The 23,932-nt window shown below is 34.5% G+C and overlaps 1 protein-coding gene across 1 annotated transcript in view; it reads right to left on the reverse strand.

Moving 5' to 3' along the window:
- LOC138716298 (protein VASP homolog) overlaps window positions 1-23,617 on the reverse strand; it is a 30,425-nt gene extending 6,808 nt beyond the window's left edge. The window contains exons 1-2 of the mRNA XM_069849230.1: window positions 23,462-23,617; window positions 8,166-8,389 (exon numbers count right to left, since the gene is read on the reverse strand). Of these exons, the coding sequence (XP_069705331.1) occupies window positions 8,166-8,389; window positions 23,462-23,479 (242 nt within the window). The 5' untranslated portion in view covers window positions 23,480-23,617. The remainder of the gene's footprint in view (window positions 1-8,165; window positions 8,390-23,461) is intronic.
- Between the last annotated feature and the right edge of the window lie 315 nt (window positions 23,618-23,932).

Raw genomic sequence — 23,932 nt, forward strand, 5'->3', positions numbered from 1 at the left:
TATAGTGGGCCAAGCGCCATTTACTAAAACCGTAGAAAACAAGGGTTAAAATGAAGTTATTACCATAATTCAATGGAAACATATAGCAAGTAATATAAAGTATACACATTAAAATGAAATGATATGTCAATCTTCATTAAATTATGGTATTCACTTAACTTTAAGCCTTGCTTTCTCCGTTTTTAATAAATGGCGCTTGGCCCACTATGGCTCTGAGCCGTTCATGTGGTAGATTATGTTATGCAAGACTTTACGCTTGAAAGGTTTAACATTGTATTAATAAACAAAGAGCATAAAGTTTTGCACATTAATGTACGAAGAAGCTAAATGCTCTAAATCGTTCCATCAACACGATTTCCTTTTCTACTCTCTCTTTCTTGAAGATTATAATGAATGTTACTCGTACTTTAGCACTATTCAAAGTACTCTTATTTTATAATGTTTCTGTAAATCAGTATTTAGTTTGTAATTCCGTGACGTTAGCGCCAGACACAGCTGGAAGTGATATTCATCTATATATACATTTCATTTACCGTCCTTAGCGTTAGTCAATACTTTCCAGTCAATTTAGCTACTACAATGATCCAATTTCTTCAGTAATCCCTTCTCTACCTCTGCATATTGCCGATGTATATCCTTTCACCGAGAAACTGTTGAGAAGTTATCAATTCACACCCGGGAATTGTTTGTACGTCAACCAGGAAACGCACTGATGCGTGTCAACGTTTTGCACCAGGCCGTGCGGGTGAGCTTCATGATTTCTGGCACCAAACTACAAAACGCACGGATCACAATCTCTCACATTCCTAAAATCCTCATTTATAAGTGCATGAAACTATTATTACATATCGTCGTTGTTCCTGCAATAACTCCTATGTGACATATTTATCGATTTTCAGATTTTTGCTCTATTAAATAACTTAAATAGTGATACAGCAAATAATAAAATCCCCTATATGTATTTTCTTTCTTTCGTTTGTGTTGTTTGTTTTGTTGTTTTTTTCTCTCTTATTATGTATTTTGTATATACATCTGTGTAAGCCACCTGTAATTGGAAGCCTGCTTCTGTTGGTGGTGGATTTAAAAATAAAATAAAATATTTCTGTGTTTTCAAAATGTAAGAATTAAAAATCTCCTATGTACGACTGCTATAGGATGAATAAATGTGTTTTTTCTTCCTACTGAAAATTTTCATATTTTGCACATAGCAGCTATACCAGGAACAACGACGATATACATATGCTCGCTATTATGTGCTAAGTGGTTAAAAGCAAATAAGTGGAAGCCTCAATCGTGGGATTGAGTCCAGTATAGGGCATTAATTTTTGTCGTGAGTGTGGCGATGTCTGTGTTTATAAGGTTAAGATAGAGCGGGGTGTTATCCCCACGTAACTTATTCCCAGTGAATGTTTATTTACTGCCTGTTCGAAAAGAACATTAATATGGAGTGTGTGTGTATAAATACATATACATGTATATATACGTGCAGTAGGCCTATGTATGCCTTTGTATATAATGCACTGTAATGCATGAGTATGTATGTATGTACGTATGGTATGTATGTATGTATGGTATTGTATGTATGTATATATGTATGTATGTATGCAGCCTACGTGATGTAAGTTATATAGCGTACATAGACGCTTTGTACACATTATAAAGTATAGTACATTATGCAACGAGCCTATAATGATAGTAATTAAGACGCAAGTATGTTTGGTTATGAAACGAGCGCAAGCGAGTTTCATAATTTTCATACGAGCGTCTAGAGTACCATTATAGGCAAGTTTCAAACGACTTCTTATGCTCGACCATATTTCTAACTTGAAATTATTCAGAAGTATCATTTTATTTGTATCTGACACAAGATCGGAAGTGACCTTGTGCATAGCTCGTGTGAGATGTGCGCAGACGCGAAAGTATTGATTTTTTTCCGAGGAACAATAATGTCATTGATCTTGATGTAGAGAATACATGAACTAATTTTGGTATAACCTGGAAATTGATTTAGAGTTGAAAATCGAGATGACAAATTGAATTTATTTGAATATTATTTACAATTAACGCTAATTATTATAGTAACAGAACATTACCTTCTGCGACATTATTGGATTTCCAGCCTCCGTGACGTTTCCCTCGTTGTCTTTCGATTGCATATCCGAGAATAATCGAAAACCTGAACTTTAATGAATAGGTGTACTTTAATGACATGCATTGAAGTACTGCTACCAGGTGTATAATTACTACATTTCGGCATGGTCGAGCATAAAATATATAAACGTTTAGGAAAATACCTTACTGCAAAATTCCGGTTATCGGTTTTGAGAACTGTTATGTGGAATGACAATCTCAATGATCTGCTGAAAGTTTAATGTTATTTAACATTACAGAATAATGCTTATTTCTGGTTGGAAAATGAAGGTATATATTTTATATAGGCCTAATACTAATATTTATAATGTTCCATTCTTTATGTTTATTATAAGATCAAAAATATCATGCCTTTGTCGCCAAATGATGAATAATTCGACTTCCCATATATACCGGAAACTGAAATCATCCACCTTTCACAAATAGCGAAGGAACTGGGGCGATCAAAGAATGACATTTTCCGTCTTTCAAACAAACCGGAGACACAAGATGCAGTTTACAACTTTCTTAACTTCCTCTTGTACAGGAACTCAAGCAAACACGGAATATTCTCCCCTCACGAAAATCTATGCTCGAAGCTTAGAATTGTTAAAAAAAAAACCATGAGAATGCAAGATGGACGCTAAAAAATATTACCAATTTAAAATGCAATTATGTTATCAAATCTGGATAAATTTATGGAGCAAAAAACTATCAATAAAAACTCCAGAAAGATAAATTGAAACATTTCATTCCTCGTACCTAAAAGGTTTGCATGATCTAATTTGTTGCTGACATCTAACCCGGATGTGACCTTGAGAGGCGTGGCTGCCATCTTAATCGCTTGTTGTAAGGTCAATTTTCATCTACAAGTTTTGCACCGGGTACCAAATTTAGCTCCATCGCTTTCAAAGAGTTCATTATTCACTGAATTTCTTTCAAGATATCGCTCATAACGATTATTGTGACCGGGTGCTCCAGGATCGAGTCTGACGGGTGAAAGGACGGCAAATTGAAAAGCAGCGACTGCTCGTGATCTGAAGTCAAGGCTGGAGCAACACTCCACCGCTTTGTTTTGCTGAGTCCACTTTGGCGTGGCTCTGGGCGAAGTACCAGACAGGAAACAGGCCAATGTTGTTTCTAGAAGCTTCAGTTTAATATAGTGTAGAAAAGAAACAACTGATGTTTCTATAATATTCACTTCACGAGTCACGGGAAACAGATTAGCCTAACTAATATTTCTAGATAGGCCTAGTTTACTTCATCAGATGAGAAAACAGATAGCAAGTAGGGGGTATATGATGAAGGATGGGTGGAGCAGACCGGCTCCGAGAGTCGAACCCGTGTTTTCAGCTCTACTTGCTGACGCTTTATCCACTAAACCACACCGGATTCCAGTTCCGATGCCGGATTGAATCCTCTCAGTTTAAGTTCCACCTCTTAGTTTCCCTTTAGTGGCCAACCCTCATGCACTATGTCAAAATGTCCAACACATTATGTGCAGAGGTGCACTCATTACGAGTGACTAGTGGCTGGGATCCGACGGAATGAGCGCCGTCTTAAATCACTAAATGATTATTTACGCATATCATATTATTGTGATGTAAGGAAGTACGTATGATATTTCCGTGCACGAATTCTGCAATACCATAATATGATGAAGGATGAGCGGAGTGGGACTCGAACCCGGGTTTTCAGCTCATTCATGGAATTTTCATGGGTCAGGTCGTCATTATTTTTATAATAGCACCATGAAAACTCTGATATTAAATTTTATTGGGTTATTTTACGACGCTGTATCAACATCTAGGTTATTTAGCGTCTGAATAATATGAAGGTGATAATGCAGGTGAAATGAATCCGGGGTCCAGCATCGAAGTTACCCAACATTTTCTGGTATTGAGTTGAGGGAAAACCCCGGAGAAAACCTCAACCAGGTAACTTGCCCAGACCGGGAATCGAACCCGGGCCACCTGGTTTCGCGGCCAGACGCGCTGACCATTACTCCACAGGTGTGGACGATATTAAATTATCCGACAATGAAATTATATATATATATATATATATATATATATATATATATATATATATATGTTGTCTTTCTTAATTGTTCAGTATTTTGCCCTGTGTTTGATTCGGATTTTTTTAACTGAACAGTAAACAGATGGCAAAGTTTCAAACTTCTGTCACGGAGTCAGCATAGGGTCTTACATTTGATGCAACATGGGGCTTCACACAACAACTGAAATAAACCCATATTCTCTATGAGGTTAAAATTAATGTGGCTTTTGCGGTCCTTTACAGCTGCATCTTCTCACTTCTAGTCTCTCACATAGTAGGACTCTTAACATTCTAACTATTTCAATCTAGTTTTACCAGAAATTTATCACTTCGTGCTTAATGTTTCTTTTTCAGAGAATTATCCATTTTTAGTCACTACTAATGGTGCAATTGACTCTGTCTCCTAAATTAAGACCATTTATCCCTGCTATGGCCTTCCTTTGGTTTTCCCAAGGCGTTAAGACAAATGTCGAGATGAATTCTTGAAGAAATGGGCCCCGGACCTATCACCCACCAGTACATTTCTGATTTCCTAATTTTGTCGTACACTTTTCTCCCGACAACGAAGCTTTAATATTAGCAGAGTTTCTTAAACACCGTAGGCGTTGGGGACTTGGCTTTGGCTGTGCTGCTTTTCTCCCTCGGTTCGATGACTGGACGGGGGATACTGTGGGATGCAGCGGGATGCGGCAGTAGTAACTGTCTATGTCTATACTACTGTGAGTACTTGTGGCCTGCTGGCTGAACTTCCATGCAATTTAACCTTCTACTAGTTGACGATCTTTTCGGCTTTTATCCCTGCGAAATTTCCTTAAATCCCTTAAGGGGAGAGGATGGTATTTTTTGGTGAAAAATGAGTGAATTTTCAACAAAAAAATTCTTTAAAATACTCTGTGATATGTGTGGAATGCATAGCATAACATTTTGTGGGTATTTGTGTCCTTATCGGATGTTGAGTCGCCATTTTTAAACGTCCTGCGTTATGGATTTTTAAATCACTCGCCCAATTTTATTGTTGTTTCCGGTAAATTAAATTTTCAAATTTTTTTAAATACCCTTTGGTATGTGTGGAATGCATTGCATAACATTTTGTGGGTATTTATGCCCTTATCGGATGTTGAGTCGTCATTTTTAAACTTCCTGCGCTATGGATTTTTAAATCACACGCCCGCTTTTATCGGTTTCCAGTAACCTCATTTTTTTTTTTTTGCTACATTGCCAGACAAAAATGGATATAATTTCTGAACTATTAAAGATACATGCATGAAATTTAGAACACACATTCTTTAGACTATTAGGAAACTTTTCTCTGTAACAGAATTTTGTCAATTGATTTCATTTTAAAAATACGTCCGTTTGTTTGCAAGATAGGAAATCAGAAAATTGTTATTAAATTTAATTGTTTATTTTACAAACGTAGGGACAAATATCAAAATTCTGTTACAGACAGTTTGTAGAACATGCTTTTGCGAATACATTGCAAAAAACTGTTTGAATCTATCTTTAAACACGGTTGAGATATATTGGTTTCAGTACAATTCTGCATTGGGTATTTTTTTTTCAAATTTGGGCCCCCAAATAATTTTTTTTCAAACTATTTTTATTTGGTTGAGTTGCCACAGCTATGAGCTCTCTAGATACAAAAAATTAATATTTTACGCCAAATAGGAAAAAAGCTAAAAAAAATACCATCCTCTCCCCTTAAGTGGGACAGTGTGAACGAAGTAAGACAAATGACCTTTAGGCTAGGAGCTCACATAGAGATTAAGATGAATTTCTAGAGCCCGATTATCATGTATTTTAATTTCCAATTCCTCTTCTTTTCCTCATTCATTCATTTACTTTTGTTTTGAACATAATGAACGGTCGATATATTATTTTTAAGAAACTGTTATAGTAAAGGCAGAAGAAATAGGCGGGTTTTTGGTCTTGTGCGGGAACTACTCACTCCACACTTTCTCTAGCGGTTTATGACCTGAACAAAGAGACCTTCCTGTTGCTGCGTTCAAATGCTAGTTGTTGACAAGTGCTCGTCTGTGTTATAGTTTGTTCGAAAAATATATCATAATAACGTAATAAACAGTATTTTTAATACTAATCATCCAAGTAATCGCTATCATGTCTCTGATATCAGAATTCATACTAAAGGCGTTATTTATCAAGTTTACTGTTTCTTGAAAGAATTTAAAATTTGTGACGACATTAAAAGTGTCCTGTCATCAACGCAGACAGTCACTGCCAAGGCATGTGGTGTTTCTCTACGATCGATTAAGAGAACCTGTGCAGGACGATTTTTTTAGTCATACTTATTGTGTCATTTGTTTTGTTAAACTAAGCGATTCTTAAGTGTGCTTCTAGTAGGCCTACATAAGTATTTTTATTACGAAACTTGTTCATGTTACAATAACGTGTAAATTTTTTACATACAGTAAAATTATATTAATTTTTTGCACTTTAATTTTTAATTTCCTCATGATTCACAAAGTTGATAATTGTATAAACATTATTTAGTAGTTACTAATTCAATACAATATTCTAAAAACACATAAAAACAAAATACTAACTGTGTGTAATGCTAAATATTTGATTTCTCGTATTAGGTTTGCATTATATGATAATAATTATTGCATTTTTGTGAAATGGCTAACTTGAGAAATATTATAAACGATAATATCATCTAATGTAGGAAACAGAAAACGGATGTAGGTAAATTCTCATTTTTAAATAGAACTGTAAATGATTGGAATGACCTACCTGCAGCGGTCTTTCCTTAAGGAGATTCAAGAATAATTTAAAAAGTTGTATATAAAGTGAAAATTAAAATTAAGGTGACATTCAACATTTAATTTTTTTAAGGTGACATGTATTTATCTAGGCTGACGAGTTTACTTCCTTGGTTTGAATTGTAAATTATTTAAAACTAGCGTGTAAGAGGGCCTTAGACTAGAAATGTTTAGTTTAAATGTAGTTCTGTTTATAAGTATGCATAGGGGTGTAATTATTTGACTTATTTGAACTGTTGTATCAGTGAAGCGAGGTGAGTCAGTGAAGTTATGGTTTTACAGTGCAGTGAACAGTTCCGATCAGTGATAATTTATAGCGTCAATGAAATGTGTTCTATAGTGTCAGTGAAATGTGTTACAGAGTGTCAGTGAAATGTGTGCTAAAGTGTCAGTGAAATGCGTCATAGTGCCGCTACAGTGAGTGAGATGAGAGTAAAGTGAAAGACTATTGAAACTTATGTAGGACCTATAGATAATTATGTAGGTTGTATTGTAAAATTAGGTATTTTATTTTATGTTTTATTATTATTGTGTTAAATTGTATTATGTATTATTATTGTATTGTGTGTAAAATTGTATATGTGTTGTAAAATTGTATTGTGTATTGTAAATTTTATTGTGTATTGGTTATCATTTTATTGTGTATTGTTAATATTGTATATACCACTGCCACCGGGTGCTTGCCCACTTGCAGTGTAAATAAATACATACATAAAGTCTGATTAGTGTAATATGTTACTATTCAGCGACGTATGCAATGTAGGAGGAAAGAGAACTGGCCACCATAACCCATTATCTCCTGGCTTAGTTACATCATTAGTGATGTCTTATTGTTGTCACTTATGAGTTTCAGACCTGCATTCGGACAGTTGACTAAACAAAACTACAATATTCAGTAAATCAGGTTTTTTTTTTTTTTTTTTTTTTGTAATTACTAGAATGACATTATTTTATTTTTTGTTCTTTTAAGTTTTCCTATAGTGCAAAACGTGTGAATGGAGGAATAAGTTATTTGGGACAGGACCATACACAAGGCAGGTTCTTAGGTATATAGGAGTCGAGGTTCGCCATACCCGCCTATTTCTTCTGCCCCTAGTATAGCGTCAGAGCAGTATAGAAAATGCATAAGTATTAATTGGAGAACAAGAGTGCATCTAGTTAAAAAAAATGTCAGCTATGCGGAAAACTTACCTGTTGATTTGCTTGAGAATAGGAACTGGGGTTGCCCGAGGGCTAGGCGGGCCGCTCTGTCGGATGGGGGAGGGTGCGGGACGAGAGTAGGACCTCGGAGATGGCCTTGGAGCTGGTGCAGATTGCGCCGGGGCTTCATAATCGTAATCGGAATCCACGTAGTTGCTTCCGCCGCTGTACTGCTGAGCCAATGAGACCGATGCTAGGAGCGCTAGCACCGTCATCTGTGGGAAGTGAAAGAACACGTAATTGGCTATTAGATGTAAGAGTGCGCCACTAAGCAACCAGTTTAAATGAAGTGACATTTCATTTCGCGCGCACGTATACACACACAGAGCTAGATATTATTGTCATGTGGATTCTCAAAAATATTGAAAATTATACTTTTTACTGAAAAATTCTTGAGACTGTATGTGTAGTACGAAAAAAATCTAATCCGGATGGGTTAAAAACGAATCTAATATTCGTACATTTTCTGCTTCAGGTAAAGAAACTGACGAAAAATCCTATCGATGGCCTAGATCTGATATTACGTATCTTTCAATTTTACGAAATCGAGTTTTTTAACTATTCTAGAGTAATTTTTTATGTTCTATCCAATGATGCTAATGCCACGTATGAGAAAAAATTGCATTGGGAGCTTTTTACGTTATCTAATAACTAGACTTCAAAGTTAAGATCCCCGTCGGAGAGATACAGGTTAACTGATAGCAGAGTATCGGGTGGAGACGGGGGGAACAGGCGAGGTTTTGTTTACTTCGTTCTGAACTATCCACTGTGCTGTCTGTCTACGACTGGTTGGAAGTTTCGTACGTAGGCCTACTAGCACTGAAGCTGGGACAGTTTGGACAACGTGAAGTCATTGCGATGTCTATAACAATTCAATTCGAACAAATTTTAAAATATAAATTATTAAATTCCTTCTACAATAAAAAAACCTTATAAGTAGAAATAAGTATAAGCTTATTTTATTTGAAAAAAGCAAAAATCGTAACAACTGCTGGCAAAAAATACAGAATTATGGACTAAACATTTATAATCACGTGATTTTGAAGTACCGGTATCTATATTAAAAATTATAACGTATAATTAGAAATAGGAAATACTTAAAATACGTAATATAAATTAGCATAAATATATCGTAATTAACATAGTGTATAGTTTAAATAAGTATCTTGTGATTCCGTTACTTCATTTTGATTCGCTTGATTCTTAGTTTACTCTATTTTGTTATCAAGTTAACCAACAAAACTTTCATTCTAACTTCTTACTAATAAATTCTTACTAAATGCAATACTTGAGTTATTTCAATGTTAAGTATAATATTATCTTCTTTTTCGTACTCTATGCTCACTTGTCCCACCCGAACACTAGAATTTTTTCTACCCTCTTGTACGGAGGAGGATTCCGAAGGCTTACACTGTAGCCTGAGGCTTATTGTGTGGACACGAATTTTACTCATAAGGAGGTTAGATTTATATTAAACGGAACATAATGTTTTTGGATGCTTTTTGTAAGTGTTGATTATTTTATAGTAATCTTATTATTCTCAGACAAGTTTATTTCTGTAACCTATAATTTAGAATTACTGTAATATGTCTCCTCGTTTCTTTATATTGTAATTTATGTATAATTACAAATAAAGTCTTTTCTGATATTCAAATAATAATAATAATAATAATAATAATAATAATAATAATAATAACAATAATAAAATATTATTTTAAAAATTGTTATCAAGTAGGCTACCTGCGTAAAAATAATATTTCCCTATATAACTGTTTATACACCTAAGAGAAATATTACGCTTCTACATCCGAGAGACGATAATGCATTGTATTCTCACCTACATAAAATTTACGTATGTCATTCAGATGAACGTTTAATTATTTTCATTGCTAGGTATACATTACAAATGGTTCTGCCAAATGGCAGATCTGTCACTGTAAACCCAGCATCCTCCAATCTTGTTTTCTGCCTTCCTCTTTGTGTCCGCATATGATTCATATATCTTAATGTCATGTCATCTGATAGCCTATCTTCTTCTGCTCCGAACTCTTCTCCAGTTCACCATTCCTTCCAGTGTATCCTTCAGTAGGCTGTTTCTTCTCAGCCAGTGACCCACCCAATTCCTTTTCCTCTTCCTGATCAGTTTCAACGTCATTCTTTCTTCGACCATTCTTTCCAGCACAGCTTCATTTCCTATTCTGTCTGTCCACTTCACACCTTCCATCCTTTTCCATATCCACATTTCAAATGCTTCTAGTCGCTTCTCTTCACTTCGTCGTAATGTCCATGTTTCTGTCCTATACAATGTCACGCCTCATACAAAGCACTTCACTAGTCTCTTCCTTAGTTCATTTTTCAGAGGTCCGCAGAAGATGCTCCTTTTTCTATTAAAAACTTCCTTTGCCATTATTACCCTCTGTATTACAAAAGCCCCATCTTACATAATATGTAAGTATATGAGGGGAGAGGACTATCATGCCAGCTGCTTTGTAAACACTGTATTATTCCGTGTGCACTTAACTTCAGAGTAAATGTGCCTCAACGTAGAAATATACCATTAATACGCATCATAATTTTGGAATTATTGCTGCTAATGTCACGTATGACATATTTTTTTAATAACGCCTATTAGGTATCCTATTAGAATATGTCCTAATATCATAGTCTAGTATACAGTCACGAAGCTCAATATGTATTAAATATGCATCCATAGATAGTTACTAACCACTAGGATCGCTACTGTCGCCCCATTATAGACACTGCGAAATAGTACCGGCACAGTCTATTGTTCCTAGTACCCTCAAAACTCAAGCTTCATGATTGTATATACTAGACTGTGCTAATACTATTTGTCTGAGTTCATATTCGTCTTCCCTACAAGCCACAATCAGAAACTCCTCTTATTTTACAAGATAATACATTTTTTGTCAGATCTGATGGCTGTACGCTATCCAAAGTTATTAAGAAATCTACCAATATTCTTTACACAACTGGAAGTCTACAACTTAACCACACCAATCGTCGAAGAGAGTTCTTACCACTTTTCTAACATACTTGAGCAGCCACTATAAGAAAATTTTGCTTCCAATACGAAGTTAGTACCTTACAACAACTCTGATCGGGAGACAAATTCAGATAATGTTAATATTTTCAGTTTTGCATTAAAATATCTTAAAAATAATCTATAGTAAACGTTGAACATTAATCTGAGATTGTACTGTGTAATATACTCTTCATTTATACACATCGTGTACAGCGTGGTCCGTCGAAGTAGTGTAAAAATTGAAAATGGGTCACAATTCTGCCATCTATCCGCAATATGTGGAACTCGAATCACACAAGTGAAGTGGGTAGGCATTAGACACACACATTTGTACAGTATTTTGATAATAACTTATCTGCCACAAAAGTAGTAGTAGTAGTAATAATAATAATAATAATAATAATAATAATAATGATAATAATAATAATAATAATAATAATAATAATTTATTTAATAATTAATGGTCTAGCTATCTTTTAAATTTTTTTCGTATATCTTACACTTTCTTATTGTTTTAGTGCAAGTTTCGATCATTACATCACAAAAGTAGTAAGCTATATTTATTTTGAAATTTATCTCATGCTTTTAAAATATGTGCTTCAGTGAAATGATTCAGATTGATTCTCAATGACAATAACTTATAATTAACACCATAAAGATGAGATATTTCAGAATAAAAGTACAGTGCCACGACTGATGTCTCGCCATATTCGTATACAAGCATTATTCTTACGTTTTAAACAAAGAGGTAAATTTCTGAACGTGAACTGATTACATCTAGCCTATTATTTCTTCACCTGCGTTCCTCAGGTCTAAACTAGCGCCATCTTTGAACATGACTGGAGTTTTTAAGCGAATATAACTGCTCGACTTGCTTTAAATAGACCGTCAAGGTTGACGAGAGAGGCTAGTAACATTAACCATGGCAGCCACACATTTAATTATATCAGTTGTAACTGTGGTCATGTCACCCGACCACTTCCACTCAAGGTGGAGGAGCTGGACTGGAACCAGAAATCCACCGTTAGCGTCGTTACGTATACATATTGTCTATTGTACCGTTAACCTATGTGAGCACCTCCCATACCCAGATTTCAGTTCAGTCCTTGACTGCTGGAGTGACCTAAACCATACTAAATTATGATAGTAACTGTCCGATAAAGATAATAGTAATATGCGTTACAAGAGCGGTATGTTGAAGTTTTCATGCTCGATTAAAAGTTTTAAAAAGCGAAACGTAGTTGAGCTATTTTAATTTCCGAGAATTGAAAGAAAACATACCGCTCGTGTATCGTACATTATTTTGTGCGAAGATCGTTTATTACATACCTGAAAGAGGAATTTCTAATTAGTTGCAATGAAATCTTCATCTTGGTTTCTGTTCAATGACGGCAAATTTGCAAAACAAAAATATCTATCTTTAACATTGTTGCTTTAAAATGTTTTCTGTGTTTACTATACTCCAGCAGGCTGTGATATACGTCTGTCTTCCCCCTCCCCCCAGTCCATAAATGCGAACTTAAAACAAACGGTAAGGTAATGTAATGATTTATTTTTCATTTTGATACTTTAACAATATTATTTATATAACATATTGCAGTAATAACATCGGCATCTGGAATCGTGTTGATTTTTTCACGGCTTCCTTAATGTTACTTGCATCACGAATGCAGTAACTTTAGTGGAGTTGTAGAGTTTACTTAATTTTTGCAAATATTTAAAAACAATAATTAACAGTGCAATTTAGGTGAAATTGCAGTGGTAAGTTTCCGATTTATAATTATTACTATATTGAACGTCTCTAAAAATAATATGTTAGAAGCCTAAAGCAGTAAAATCAGTATGTCACTTAAGCGGTAAGAAGAGGGAAATTGTTATGTGTGTTAGGTTGGGAATACTGAATGTGGAATTTTAGACTTACCGCGGATTGGTTTTGTGCGGAAACCAAGCAAATACGCACGATCTCGCACAAAACTGTTTTCCTTTAATCATTTCTGAAGTGAAACTTCTTTTGTAAAGAACATTGCAATATAAAAAGTCGAACTAAACTCAGCTCTATTTTGCTTTTTTGCAGCACTGACCAACACTTAAATTTTGTTGTTATTTTAACTTTTTCGCCTTATTTCACCACTGCTACAGTACTCCCATCATATAATTTCGTAAGTACTGAATAATCACATATATTATAGACATTTTCTTGTTAACTTTAATAAATTTATGCTTTTCTATATTTTATTTTTCTTTATTCAGAACATTCAAACTTCATGTAATAAACAGACAAGTGCAGGACTCTCCTGAAGTGTGGTAAGCACGTTGACGGTCTATGGAAGCTACAATGTTTTGTACGGACGTTCGTCTGTTATCAGTGTGATATTTTTCTTGTCTTGTCCTAGGTGGAAATGAAACATCGTGTTCACCCAATGTTCCGGTGTCATGTATCTGTCTTGTGTTTTCATTGATAGGAGTAAAATACTAACTGAAGGATGGAAGAAAGAAAGAAACAAAGAAAGAAAGAAAGAAAGAAACAAACAAAGAAAGAAAGGGGAAGGGAAAAAGAGAACGAACAAATTGTAAACACCAAGAAAGAGGTAAAAAGGGAGTAAGAAAGAAACAAAGAGTGAAATGAAAAGAATTAAAGAAAGAAATGAAGAACTAAACGTAAAGGAAAAAAGAATGAGGGAAAGAGAGAAGACAAGTAACCAGATAGATAGAAAGGAAGAGGGAAAATAAGAAAAATTTAGAAAAAATCAGAAAGAAAGAAATTAAGCAGAAAAAGGAAACAAGAAACAAAGGAAGATAGACCTGAAGAAAAAATGAAGAAAGGAAACGTAAGAAAGAAAACAAGAAAGAAAAGATGAGAAAGAAATGAAGAAAGATAAACGGAAAGAAGTAAATAAAATCCAACTATCGAAAAGATACAGGAAAGAGGAAATTAATATAAAAAGAAACCATAAAAATAATTAGGGCCTATTGAAAGAAGGGAAGAAATAGGAAAGAAAAAATAAAATAAGGAAAAAAGGAACAGAGGAAGAAATGGAGGAAGGTGGAAACAAATGAAGAAACAAAAATGATAAACAATAAAATGAGAAACAAAGGAAGATGGAAATGAATAAAAAACAGTGATAGAAAGGGCAAAGAGAGGAAGAAAGAAAGAAGGAAAAAAATATATATAAATGGTGGAAGGGAAAGTAGAAAGGAAGCAAGAAAGAAAGATGGGAAGAAAGAAGAAAAGATATGAAAATACGGAAGAAAAACAAGAACAAACAAAAATGTGGAACAAAGAAATAAGAAACGAAGAAAAATAAACAGAAGGAAAGAAATAAAAACTAAGAAACAAAGAAAAATACACAGGAAGGAGAATGATAGGAAAAATGGAAATAACAGAAAGTAATTACGGGAAGAAAGAAAGATGACGAAGAAATATTGGAGAGAAAATAGAGAACAAAGAAAGACATGAAGGAAGAATGGAAGAAAGAAGAATTAAATAAGAAAAAAAAAAGATATATGTGCAGAAATAAAGGTAGAATTTTGTTTTGATATTTTGTTAGTAAACACAATAACAATATCATAGTCTAGTGTTCACAGTGTTAGGCGTGACGAGTGACCGTTCGGTTGAACCTGAAATTCCACTCTCGATTTCAGAATGGGTGTCAGTGACCACTTTCTCCCGGTCCTCTAAGTCTATGCGAATTCTTTACATTTCAGTACCACTTTCGTTACACTCGACATCACGTAATGTGGATGCTGTAACTAGGCAACGTGAGATCCGAGCGCCGAGCGTGGCTAACGAGAAAGACAGACTACGGCGCGACGTCACATTCTTAGTCATAACATGGCCAACATTGAACAAGTTTATATATAAATGCACGTTTATCATGAGTTTTTTAGAACTTTGAAGATGTATTTATATTAGGCTATTGTCAAGATGGCCATGGCTAGACCATGATAATCACATGGCTCCAATTCGTGTAGCAGCCTGTCTTTCTCGTTAGCCGCGAATCCGAGCTAGTGACGCAGTTTTTGTGAGTACTATGAAAAAGCTACTTAACATCTCAATTCTTTATATTAAGTTATCGACATTTGCGTTATGAGATGTGCGGTTGAAACCGTTTTCATAATCTCTTACTCGAAATGTCGGAATTTAAACATACTTTGACGTCACTAGCCAACTTCTCAAGGAAATTGCCGGATGGTCTCCAATTGAAATTTGTGGTAGATAAAGTGGTTTAAAATTTTGATTGATATTCGATATTCTCCCTTACCGACATTCCACCATTGTTCCATTAATCATCATACTGGTGCGCTAGATCAACTCCAATGGTGCACAAAAATTACCCTCCGAAGGCAAAAAATTTACAATTACAGACGTGGACAAATTATTGTATTTATCGGTAGAAATAATGAATAAAAATGAATTTTGGACAGCTATAATGAACAGAAAATTGAGTCTTGAAGTTACTAATATTTTGTGAACATTTCCTTATTCTTTATTTACACGTTGGTTTTGTCAGGTATGCTGGAAACAAAAGTTTGAGCCTTTCTTTGAATATCAGCATCATTTAGCCAGATATCAGACAGTGCTTAAATGAGCCCATATTTTGTTGTAAGCCTCTTTTTGTTCACTTTCTTCTTCAGTATAGATCACAGATTTTCAATTTCGTTCTTGTCCGGTCTTCTTGCAGGCTATGGCAGAATATCTTCTGCAGTATATAATTAAAACACCAGTAGTACCAACATAGCCAGAAAAAATATACTTAACCAATGGAAAAATATACCAGAAGATGTAAACAATCATATTTATATCAATAGAGACTCTGTGAATTATACTGATAGTTGATATGACGAATTATATTATGTTTCCAGGAAAAAGTTTTAGTCTAATAATTTGTTTACGTCTGTACTGTAAGGCGCGGCCATCCTAGAGAAGGACACATGGGGGAATAACGTAAATCAGTTCCCGCTGTTTTAAAAATGTATTTATAGAACTGTATGTAAGAAATTAATAACATTTATTTTATTTGTAATTTAAACGTTCATTTAGTTTTAATTGTTGTAAATATACTATACATTATACTGCAGATTTCTTGACCTATTGTCATAATGCACTCCAATGCCTTGTTAATCTACTATAACCCCTAGCGTCATTCCCGGTGATCTACCTAGCCGTCGTATTACAGTTTCAGGAGTTCGATTCCGGCTGACAAGACGGAATTTAAAGAGTGACACTACTTTAGCATGGTATCCTCCGAAAAGGAAATAAAGTTGTCTCTCTCGTGTCGTTGATTTACAGCAAGTCAAAGAACCCTGTATCTCATAGCGGGCTCCGGGCAAATTTGTCTACCATGTCTCATCCATTTTGAATTTTAATGTTGAATAATCTCTGCAACTCAAAGCGTCGTTAAATAAAATACTACAACTACTACTACTACTACTACTACTACTAATATTACTACTGAGTCCTTCGCATATAACGCCACGGATGTACAGAAAAGTGCCTCTCAAAGTGCGATTCGTATGTGCTGAAGGTCAAGGGCGTTTATCGGGCGTTGCATGCGTACAGTTCACCTCAGTCTATTGTGAACCACTAAAGGAATTACTCATTCGTGCGTAATGTAGTGCAAACTATTGTATTTTTTCTAATTGTTTGATTACATTGAAGGTATAATTAGGCCAAATTCTTACGCAGTGTAGTGCGTTCTGTTATTGATTTCTTACATACAGTGTATATATATGTATGTATGTATGTATATATATATATATATATATATATATATATATATCCGACAAGTCATTTTGAACATTTTACAAGAAGACATTAGTTGAGTATTTCAGAACGATTTTTAGTCTACTACTACTATTCTTTGCACACAAATGCAAAGTAAAGTGTTTTATTTTATATTCATTTGGGGAGATTCAGTAACAACAACAACAACAATAATAACAATAATAATAATAATAATAATAACACTGTAAATTGTCTCTGATTGAGATTCTGGCTGATATGTAGCCTACATCTATTATCAGGCAGTACATCTCACTTGATGATGTGTGTAAGAGAAAGAACAATTGTTTGTATGCATCCGAAGTCTGATTAGTGTAATACGTAGTTAATCGACGATGGAGGGAAAAAGGAACTGGCTACCCTATCCCATTTTATCCAGGCCTATTTGCCTCATAAGTGGTGTCTTGTTTGTATCACTTGTGAGGTTCAGTCCTGTCCTCGGACAATTGACTAAACAACAAACAACAGTGTAAACAAGTTCAAGTTAATATTAAGTTCTAATCTGTCCATCAGATGTATATTTATAAGATTTGACCATTTTATATCAAATATTGTAATATTTTCACTATTAATTTACCGGTATTTGTTTTATTTACTTTTTAGTAAACATTCCGGACTAGCTCCGTTAAATATCTCATATATTTATGTTTTCGCCAGCAATATGTGTGGAGAATTGAAGGCTGTAATCCTTTCTAAATTATTCTGGTCTTTTCTTTTCTTTTATTTCCGCGAGTGGGAAGCTTGGTTGAAAACAAGTATATCGGATTGCTATTGGATATCGTCACTGTCCGTTGTAACTGGTTTCCGTTGCCTCCAGATATGATCGAATAAGATTTTTCTGAAGTTATATTAGTCTGCATTGTACAAACGTACTCATACTATTAATGAAGAATAACTGTATTCACTTTTTCTCGAAGTGTTTACTTGATTCTGCTCCTTATGTTGTTTTTAAATACCGGTACCGTATTACTTCGTAATCATAGAGTGTTTTATTTGAACTATAAAACAGGAATGTAGAAATAGTCATACTGTTTCTGACCTTCAAATACAAGACATTTGTCGCGTTGCTCCAACTCCATGAAACTACAGCCGCTAGAGGGGAGCCAAGCGTCTGCCATCTAGTAGCCTACTCCGTTACTACCGAACGGGATAGGGGCGCTTCTTTGTCAGTGGTGCGAGTTCGTACAAGCATTATTAATCGTCTTTCTTTTATTTTATTTTTTTTCCAATTACGAGATGGTTTCGATCTCCGTTCCAGACCTTGTAACCTTGAAAAAGTCTTGTAAATTGTCAGGAATGGAACCCAGGACGTCCGTGTTCATAGTTAGACAAGTATATAGACTATAGTAAGGAGGCAGTCTATGTCTATTCTCTGGCATAGATAATTAATGAACATCGCTTCTTCTATATGTTGCTTATTTTACTGCTTTACAATTTTTCCACCTCTTTCTACAATATTAATGAAGGCGACATATCGGAATTAAGCTTAAATATTGATTGCTGATGATTTATTTAAATTTAAATTTGGCGACCTTGATATTTTTAGATCTACTAAACACCATTAATTAGGACTGCAGATGTTTTAAAAACTGAATATTTTGCATAACTGCGATAATTCTAAGTTGGCTTGTTTAAAACTTCAGATTCGGTTTTCAGGGTTTTATGTTTTAGAAATACCGCATATCTGTATTTTATAGTAAATATGAAACTTGTAGTAGGCTATGTTACCGATTACTGGGCACTGGATATATTCGATATATCAATAATTTCAGATATTGGTTTTAAAAATTAAATTATAGGAAATTATTTAAAGTAAAGTAAATCCATGGCTCTATAACCCTGAAGGGCCAAGACCGACCAGCCGGCTGCTGGCCTCACGTTCACATGCCGAAGCGGAGGTGGACGATCAGCCAACCAAAATGGAGGTATCGTATGGTTAGCACGATGATCCCTCCTGCCGTTATAGTTGGTTTGCGAAACGGGATTTTCGCTACCTATCGTAGCTCCCCAAGTGCATCACGATGCTAGGTGGGCACCGATCCCACACACTGGCCGAAATTTCTTCCCCCATGAGGACTCGAACCAGCACGCATTTCGTAATGCGAGTCCTAGGCAGTATGCCTTAGACCGCGACGCCACGGCGTGGAACTTACGAAATTATTTACTGAACTAATAGTCTATGTAAACTGTTTGATATAAACCTTCAAAATTAAATATTGCTCTTTCTAATGCATATTTATGTGGGAAAACTGTATATTAAAATTACTCGTATTTGTCTGAATTTAGTATGAAACATCTCAGACTAGAACATCTCCAGTTAACATTATTTTCAGAAATAAGCAATGATGTTTAAAGCTGAAATTTAATAGAAGATCTAGTACTGTATTTGTTGGATAACGAAACTTCTCTCTTTATCCGACTTTTACCGATATTCCTGCACAAGAAGAGGATCTTACATTCTTTTATGATAGATAATAGAACAGGGAACTAGGAAATTTTTTAGGAAAATCTTCACAACTTAGCCTACTGGTATTGTAGTTCAAATTTAAACTGAAGGCGTTTTAATTGTTATTCGTTTATTCAGAAATGAGGGAATGTAACTTATGTTATTAAATTTACCGATTTTCTCTTTGAAAGTGACCAAGATGTACATTTTATAGAACAACTCTCTAATCTTTGTCCCGTCTTCTACCTTAAAACTGTAGAATCCAATATGTGAAGAAAAATAAGTTCTCACTTCTGGTTTTAAAAATTGAGGAGGATCCTACAGGTAGATCTTCTCCTCAAGTAGGCTAAATTTGGTGGTTACGTTATGAAGAAGCTGCTCTGGTAATATTCTGAAAGCTTGATAAAATTTATCTAATAGAGGAAAGATTTGAAGAACTGCAGTCTCCATAAGAGCCATTGGTCGTCTATAAATGACATAATAAGTCCGAAGTTCGATCTCAAGCGCCGGCTATTCGTAGACTACTTGGATTTTTCGTGGTTTGCCTAATCTCTTCAAAATACCAATTACAAAAGGACAATGACAGGCATCCTATGCGATATTTAACCTTTAACAATCACACTGCAAGATATCGTCTGACATGTTCTGCGACAGACAAACCATCTTTACGGTAAGTAGCGAACTAAATGGTCGAAAACATCGCCCTCCATCGGAAAGCAAGAGGGTAGACGTGTGAGTTACCGCTGAAAGTCCCGGAAAAAAAAAAAAAAAACTTTAAGTGATAAATTAAAATTGAGATGCCATATTCGATGCAAAACTACATTATCTCCTCTTACTCGTAACATATTTGAGTAAAAGTACCTCAGTCGTATCCACACCCATAGTTAAAGGAGTTAAACAATTACAGGTATCATGAATGTTTTGTTTTCCTTATGATTGGTCTATTATGCGATCCTTTCGAATAGCAATTTTGAATTCCACCAACGCCTACCCATCCAATACGGAAGAACATGTGTCCTTGCCTATTATTACTTTCACGTCTTGCATCACGTAGCTAAAATAACAGTATGGACACCGGATTATACATGCCCACATCAGATCAGATCAGAGAATACATTTGCATATTCAGGTTTATACTATGCTTGATCGAAATGTAACGTCATTCAATACTGCTCTACCGAATTGAAAGGTTACTGAACTTACAGATACCGAAGTATGAGAAATTATAGGTATGGTGTTTTATGTTTTGGTAGGATGTAGTTGGCTCTTTGGTTAAGTCACATGGATGAGTATGAAAATCTTTAACACAAAAATCGATTAAGGGGATACTTACGTGAGTTTTAAATCTTTTACAATTTTCATCCAAAATTTATTAATTTTAAACTACATAAACATGCCTACACTACTATCATCTGTACAAAATTTGGTGCCATTAGGGCTCATAGTTTTGAAATTATGTTTTTAAAATATATTTTATATTGACATCATTAAAAAGGCTCCTCGCGTCTCAATTTTCACAATTTCTAGTTTATATTAGCTCAAAAGTTTCAAAATAGTCATGGGAACATAAATTAATTAGCTTTTTTTGAGCTCGGTCTAAATAGAGAGTCACAATAAATTGTTAAGTGGATTTTCTTAATTTTTCACCATTATATCACCATAGTGCCCCCTTCCGCTGAAAAAAATAATTTTGACATGAATTACAGTTTTGTATGCGAATCAGAATATATAGTAAGAAATATGAAAGTAAACACAAAAAAATAAAGAAATTCTCATAATAAGCGAAATGCTTCCTATTTCAGTATCTACTTTTAATTCATACGAAGTTGAATGATAAGTAACCAGCCAACGTTTGTAAAGTGTTGGAAATCAAGTAGACTAAATGAGTTTTATAATAAGTCTACTTTAATAATTTGATCTTATGTAATAGTACTCTCACAACTATTGTCTTTAATAACATTATTATACATTAAATCCTGTTTTTATACTTTATAAGCGCATTACTTTCATGTAATTTCAATAAATGTACTTAAAGTTCCCTGTTTTCAACATTTATTGCTTGAAGGGGACATATCCACATGATAAAAATCACTCTAACAATAACAAATACTTTTAAATAGGGTAATATCACCGTCTAGTAGATATATACAGTCATGAAGCTTGAGTTGTGAGGCTGCTAGGAACAATAGACTGTGCCGGTACTGTTTCGCATTGTCTGTAATGAAGCGATATTAGCGATCTTAATGGTTAGCAACTATCTATGGATGCATATTAACTACGCATTGAGATTCGTGACTGTATATACTAGACTGTGGTAATATTCTTACACATTTCCAATAAAGGGCTCTAAGTTATGGCACAATAAAAATTTTAATTATTTTAATAAAAATAATTCTAGAATGTTTTTTCTTTGTCCTGAAATATTTGTAAAATAGGACTTATCCCCATTTAGAAATAAGCAATTTAATTGTTCTATTATAAATTGCTTCGTACAGACATATAATTAAATTGGTAAGTAAGCCTAGGACTTTGATAACGAAATTTTGAACAGTATTTTAATGTCTGAAAGAAAATGACACAATACATCAAATTAGAACTGAAGGTCATTTTAAAATATAGCCTATTAGCTATGCATGTTCTCATTTGAGTACAATTTGCAATGGAAAATTATTACTTACGTTTTCCTCAGTCCTATTTATATATTCATACTATAGTGAAGTTAAGTGAAATAAAATAAGGCAAACACAACAAAATAATAAGATAAATACGTAAAGCAGGTTATGAAAGTCACATTTTAAATATTTCAAGGGTATGAGGTCTGCATATGTAGGCCTATTAATCAATTTTGCCGTATAAATATCATTCAAATCCGGATATGTTGAATTAAAGGTCGTTTTACAATCCATTATTTATGCATGTTTTCATTTGAGTATAATTTTCAATTAAAATATTATTATTTATGATTTTTTCTTTTCTACTTTTTTTAAATTCATAATGCATTGAAGGTAAGTGAAGGAAAACAGGACAAGTACAGTAAAAGAATAATAGAATAAATGTGTAAACCTTATGTAACAAGTTACATTTTCAAGATTTCAGGAATACAAGTTCTGTATAAATGTGATAACGAAATTCTGCATTACACAATGAAATTCAAATCCGAATTTCTTAAATTGAAGATCGTTTCACACTACATTAGTTCTACGTGCTTCCATTTGAGTATAAAATAGTTTCAATTAAAAAATAAAATAAAGTATCTTCCTTTCCCATATTTATTAAATCATACCACACTGAAGTTAAGTGAAGGAAAACAGGGCAAGCACAGTAAAAGAATAAGAAGATAAATACCTAAAAGGTCTGTAATATGTCACATTATAATGATATCAAGAATACATGATCCGTATATGTGTTAATACTGAGATGTACGAAATTCAGTGTAAGAACAGTCTATTCATATAATTTCTTTTCTTAATAGCATTTGTAATATAACTTATTGTTATTGCACTGCATGTAAAATAAAATGAATTTTTAAAATGTAACCGTACTTCAACACGTCTTTATTATTTGTATCTGTTTAAAGATATCGAAACGTGATGATCAAGAATTCACTTTATACTAATGCCGTGTTAAATAATGTATGGTATCTACTACACTGTCTTGCTTTCCGCATCTCAGTGACATAGATGCAAAGAAACTGAGCATAATGTTTTAAGTACTGTTGTTTTTTAAGATTTGAACTGAAAAACATACATTCGATAACTTTCAAAGCCAACTCACATCATTTTCTGAATGTGGTTTCTTAAGAATTACAGAAAATTTACAATTTGTTAACCTCGCATGATATTCATTGTTACCTTTCAAGTAACAATGGTTGAGCCGCCATTTTGGTTATAAAAGATTCACTTTATCACCACTGGAGAGCGCTGCAGCAACTACTAACATATTGTTAAAATTAATTGTCGTCATCAGATTATTGTCACCACTTAAGCTACACCATGCGGTCACATCGAACTACGTACCAATCTAGGAAGCGCCATAATGCGAAGCTCCAAAGGGCACTGTTATCTCAAAATGTGGTCCTTCTTCCTAACCTCCACTAAGTGTATTTGAACAACTGGGCCGGTTTCTGTCGCAAACACCTTGTTTTATATGGGGCAAATGTACCGGGGAAATGTCAGATGCAGGCCGGTAGCTCTAACAAGAGGGAGGGAAGGAATCAATCCGCGATCGGGAGAGGGTGGCAGGGAGGGGGGGCATGTATGTGTAACATTAGAGCAAGGTCCATGCGAGACTGTACAGACCTGTCGGGCAGCCGCCGTCCGCGCTGCGACGTTCCATGAGAGGGAGGAGACCAGCAAGGTCTCGCGTGACTTTCACCGGCTTCTAGGTGTAAAACTGCCGTGTATTGTCTCATTTTACACAATACAAATAACCACGACTACTGTCCTATCCGTCTAAGTTAAAATTTAAGAGAACAATCCCCACTCTTC

The sequence above is a fragment of the Periplaneta americana genome, chromosome 16, assembly GCF_040183065.1.
Source record: "Periplaneta americana isolate PAMFEO1 chromosome 16, P.americana_PAMFEO1_priV1, whole genome shotgun sequence".
Classification (NCBI taxonomy): domain Eukaryota; kingdom Metazoa; phylum Arthropoda; class Insecta; order Blattodea; family Blattidae; genus Periplaneta; species Periplaneta americana.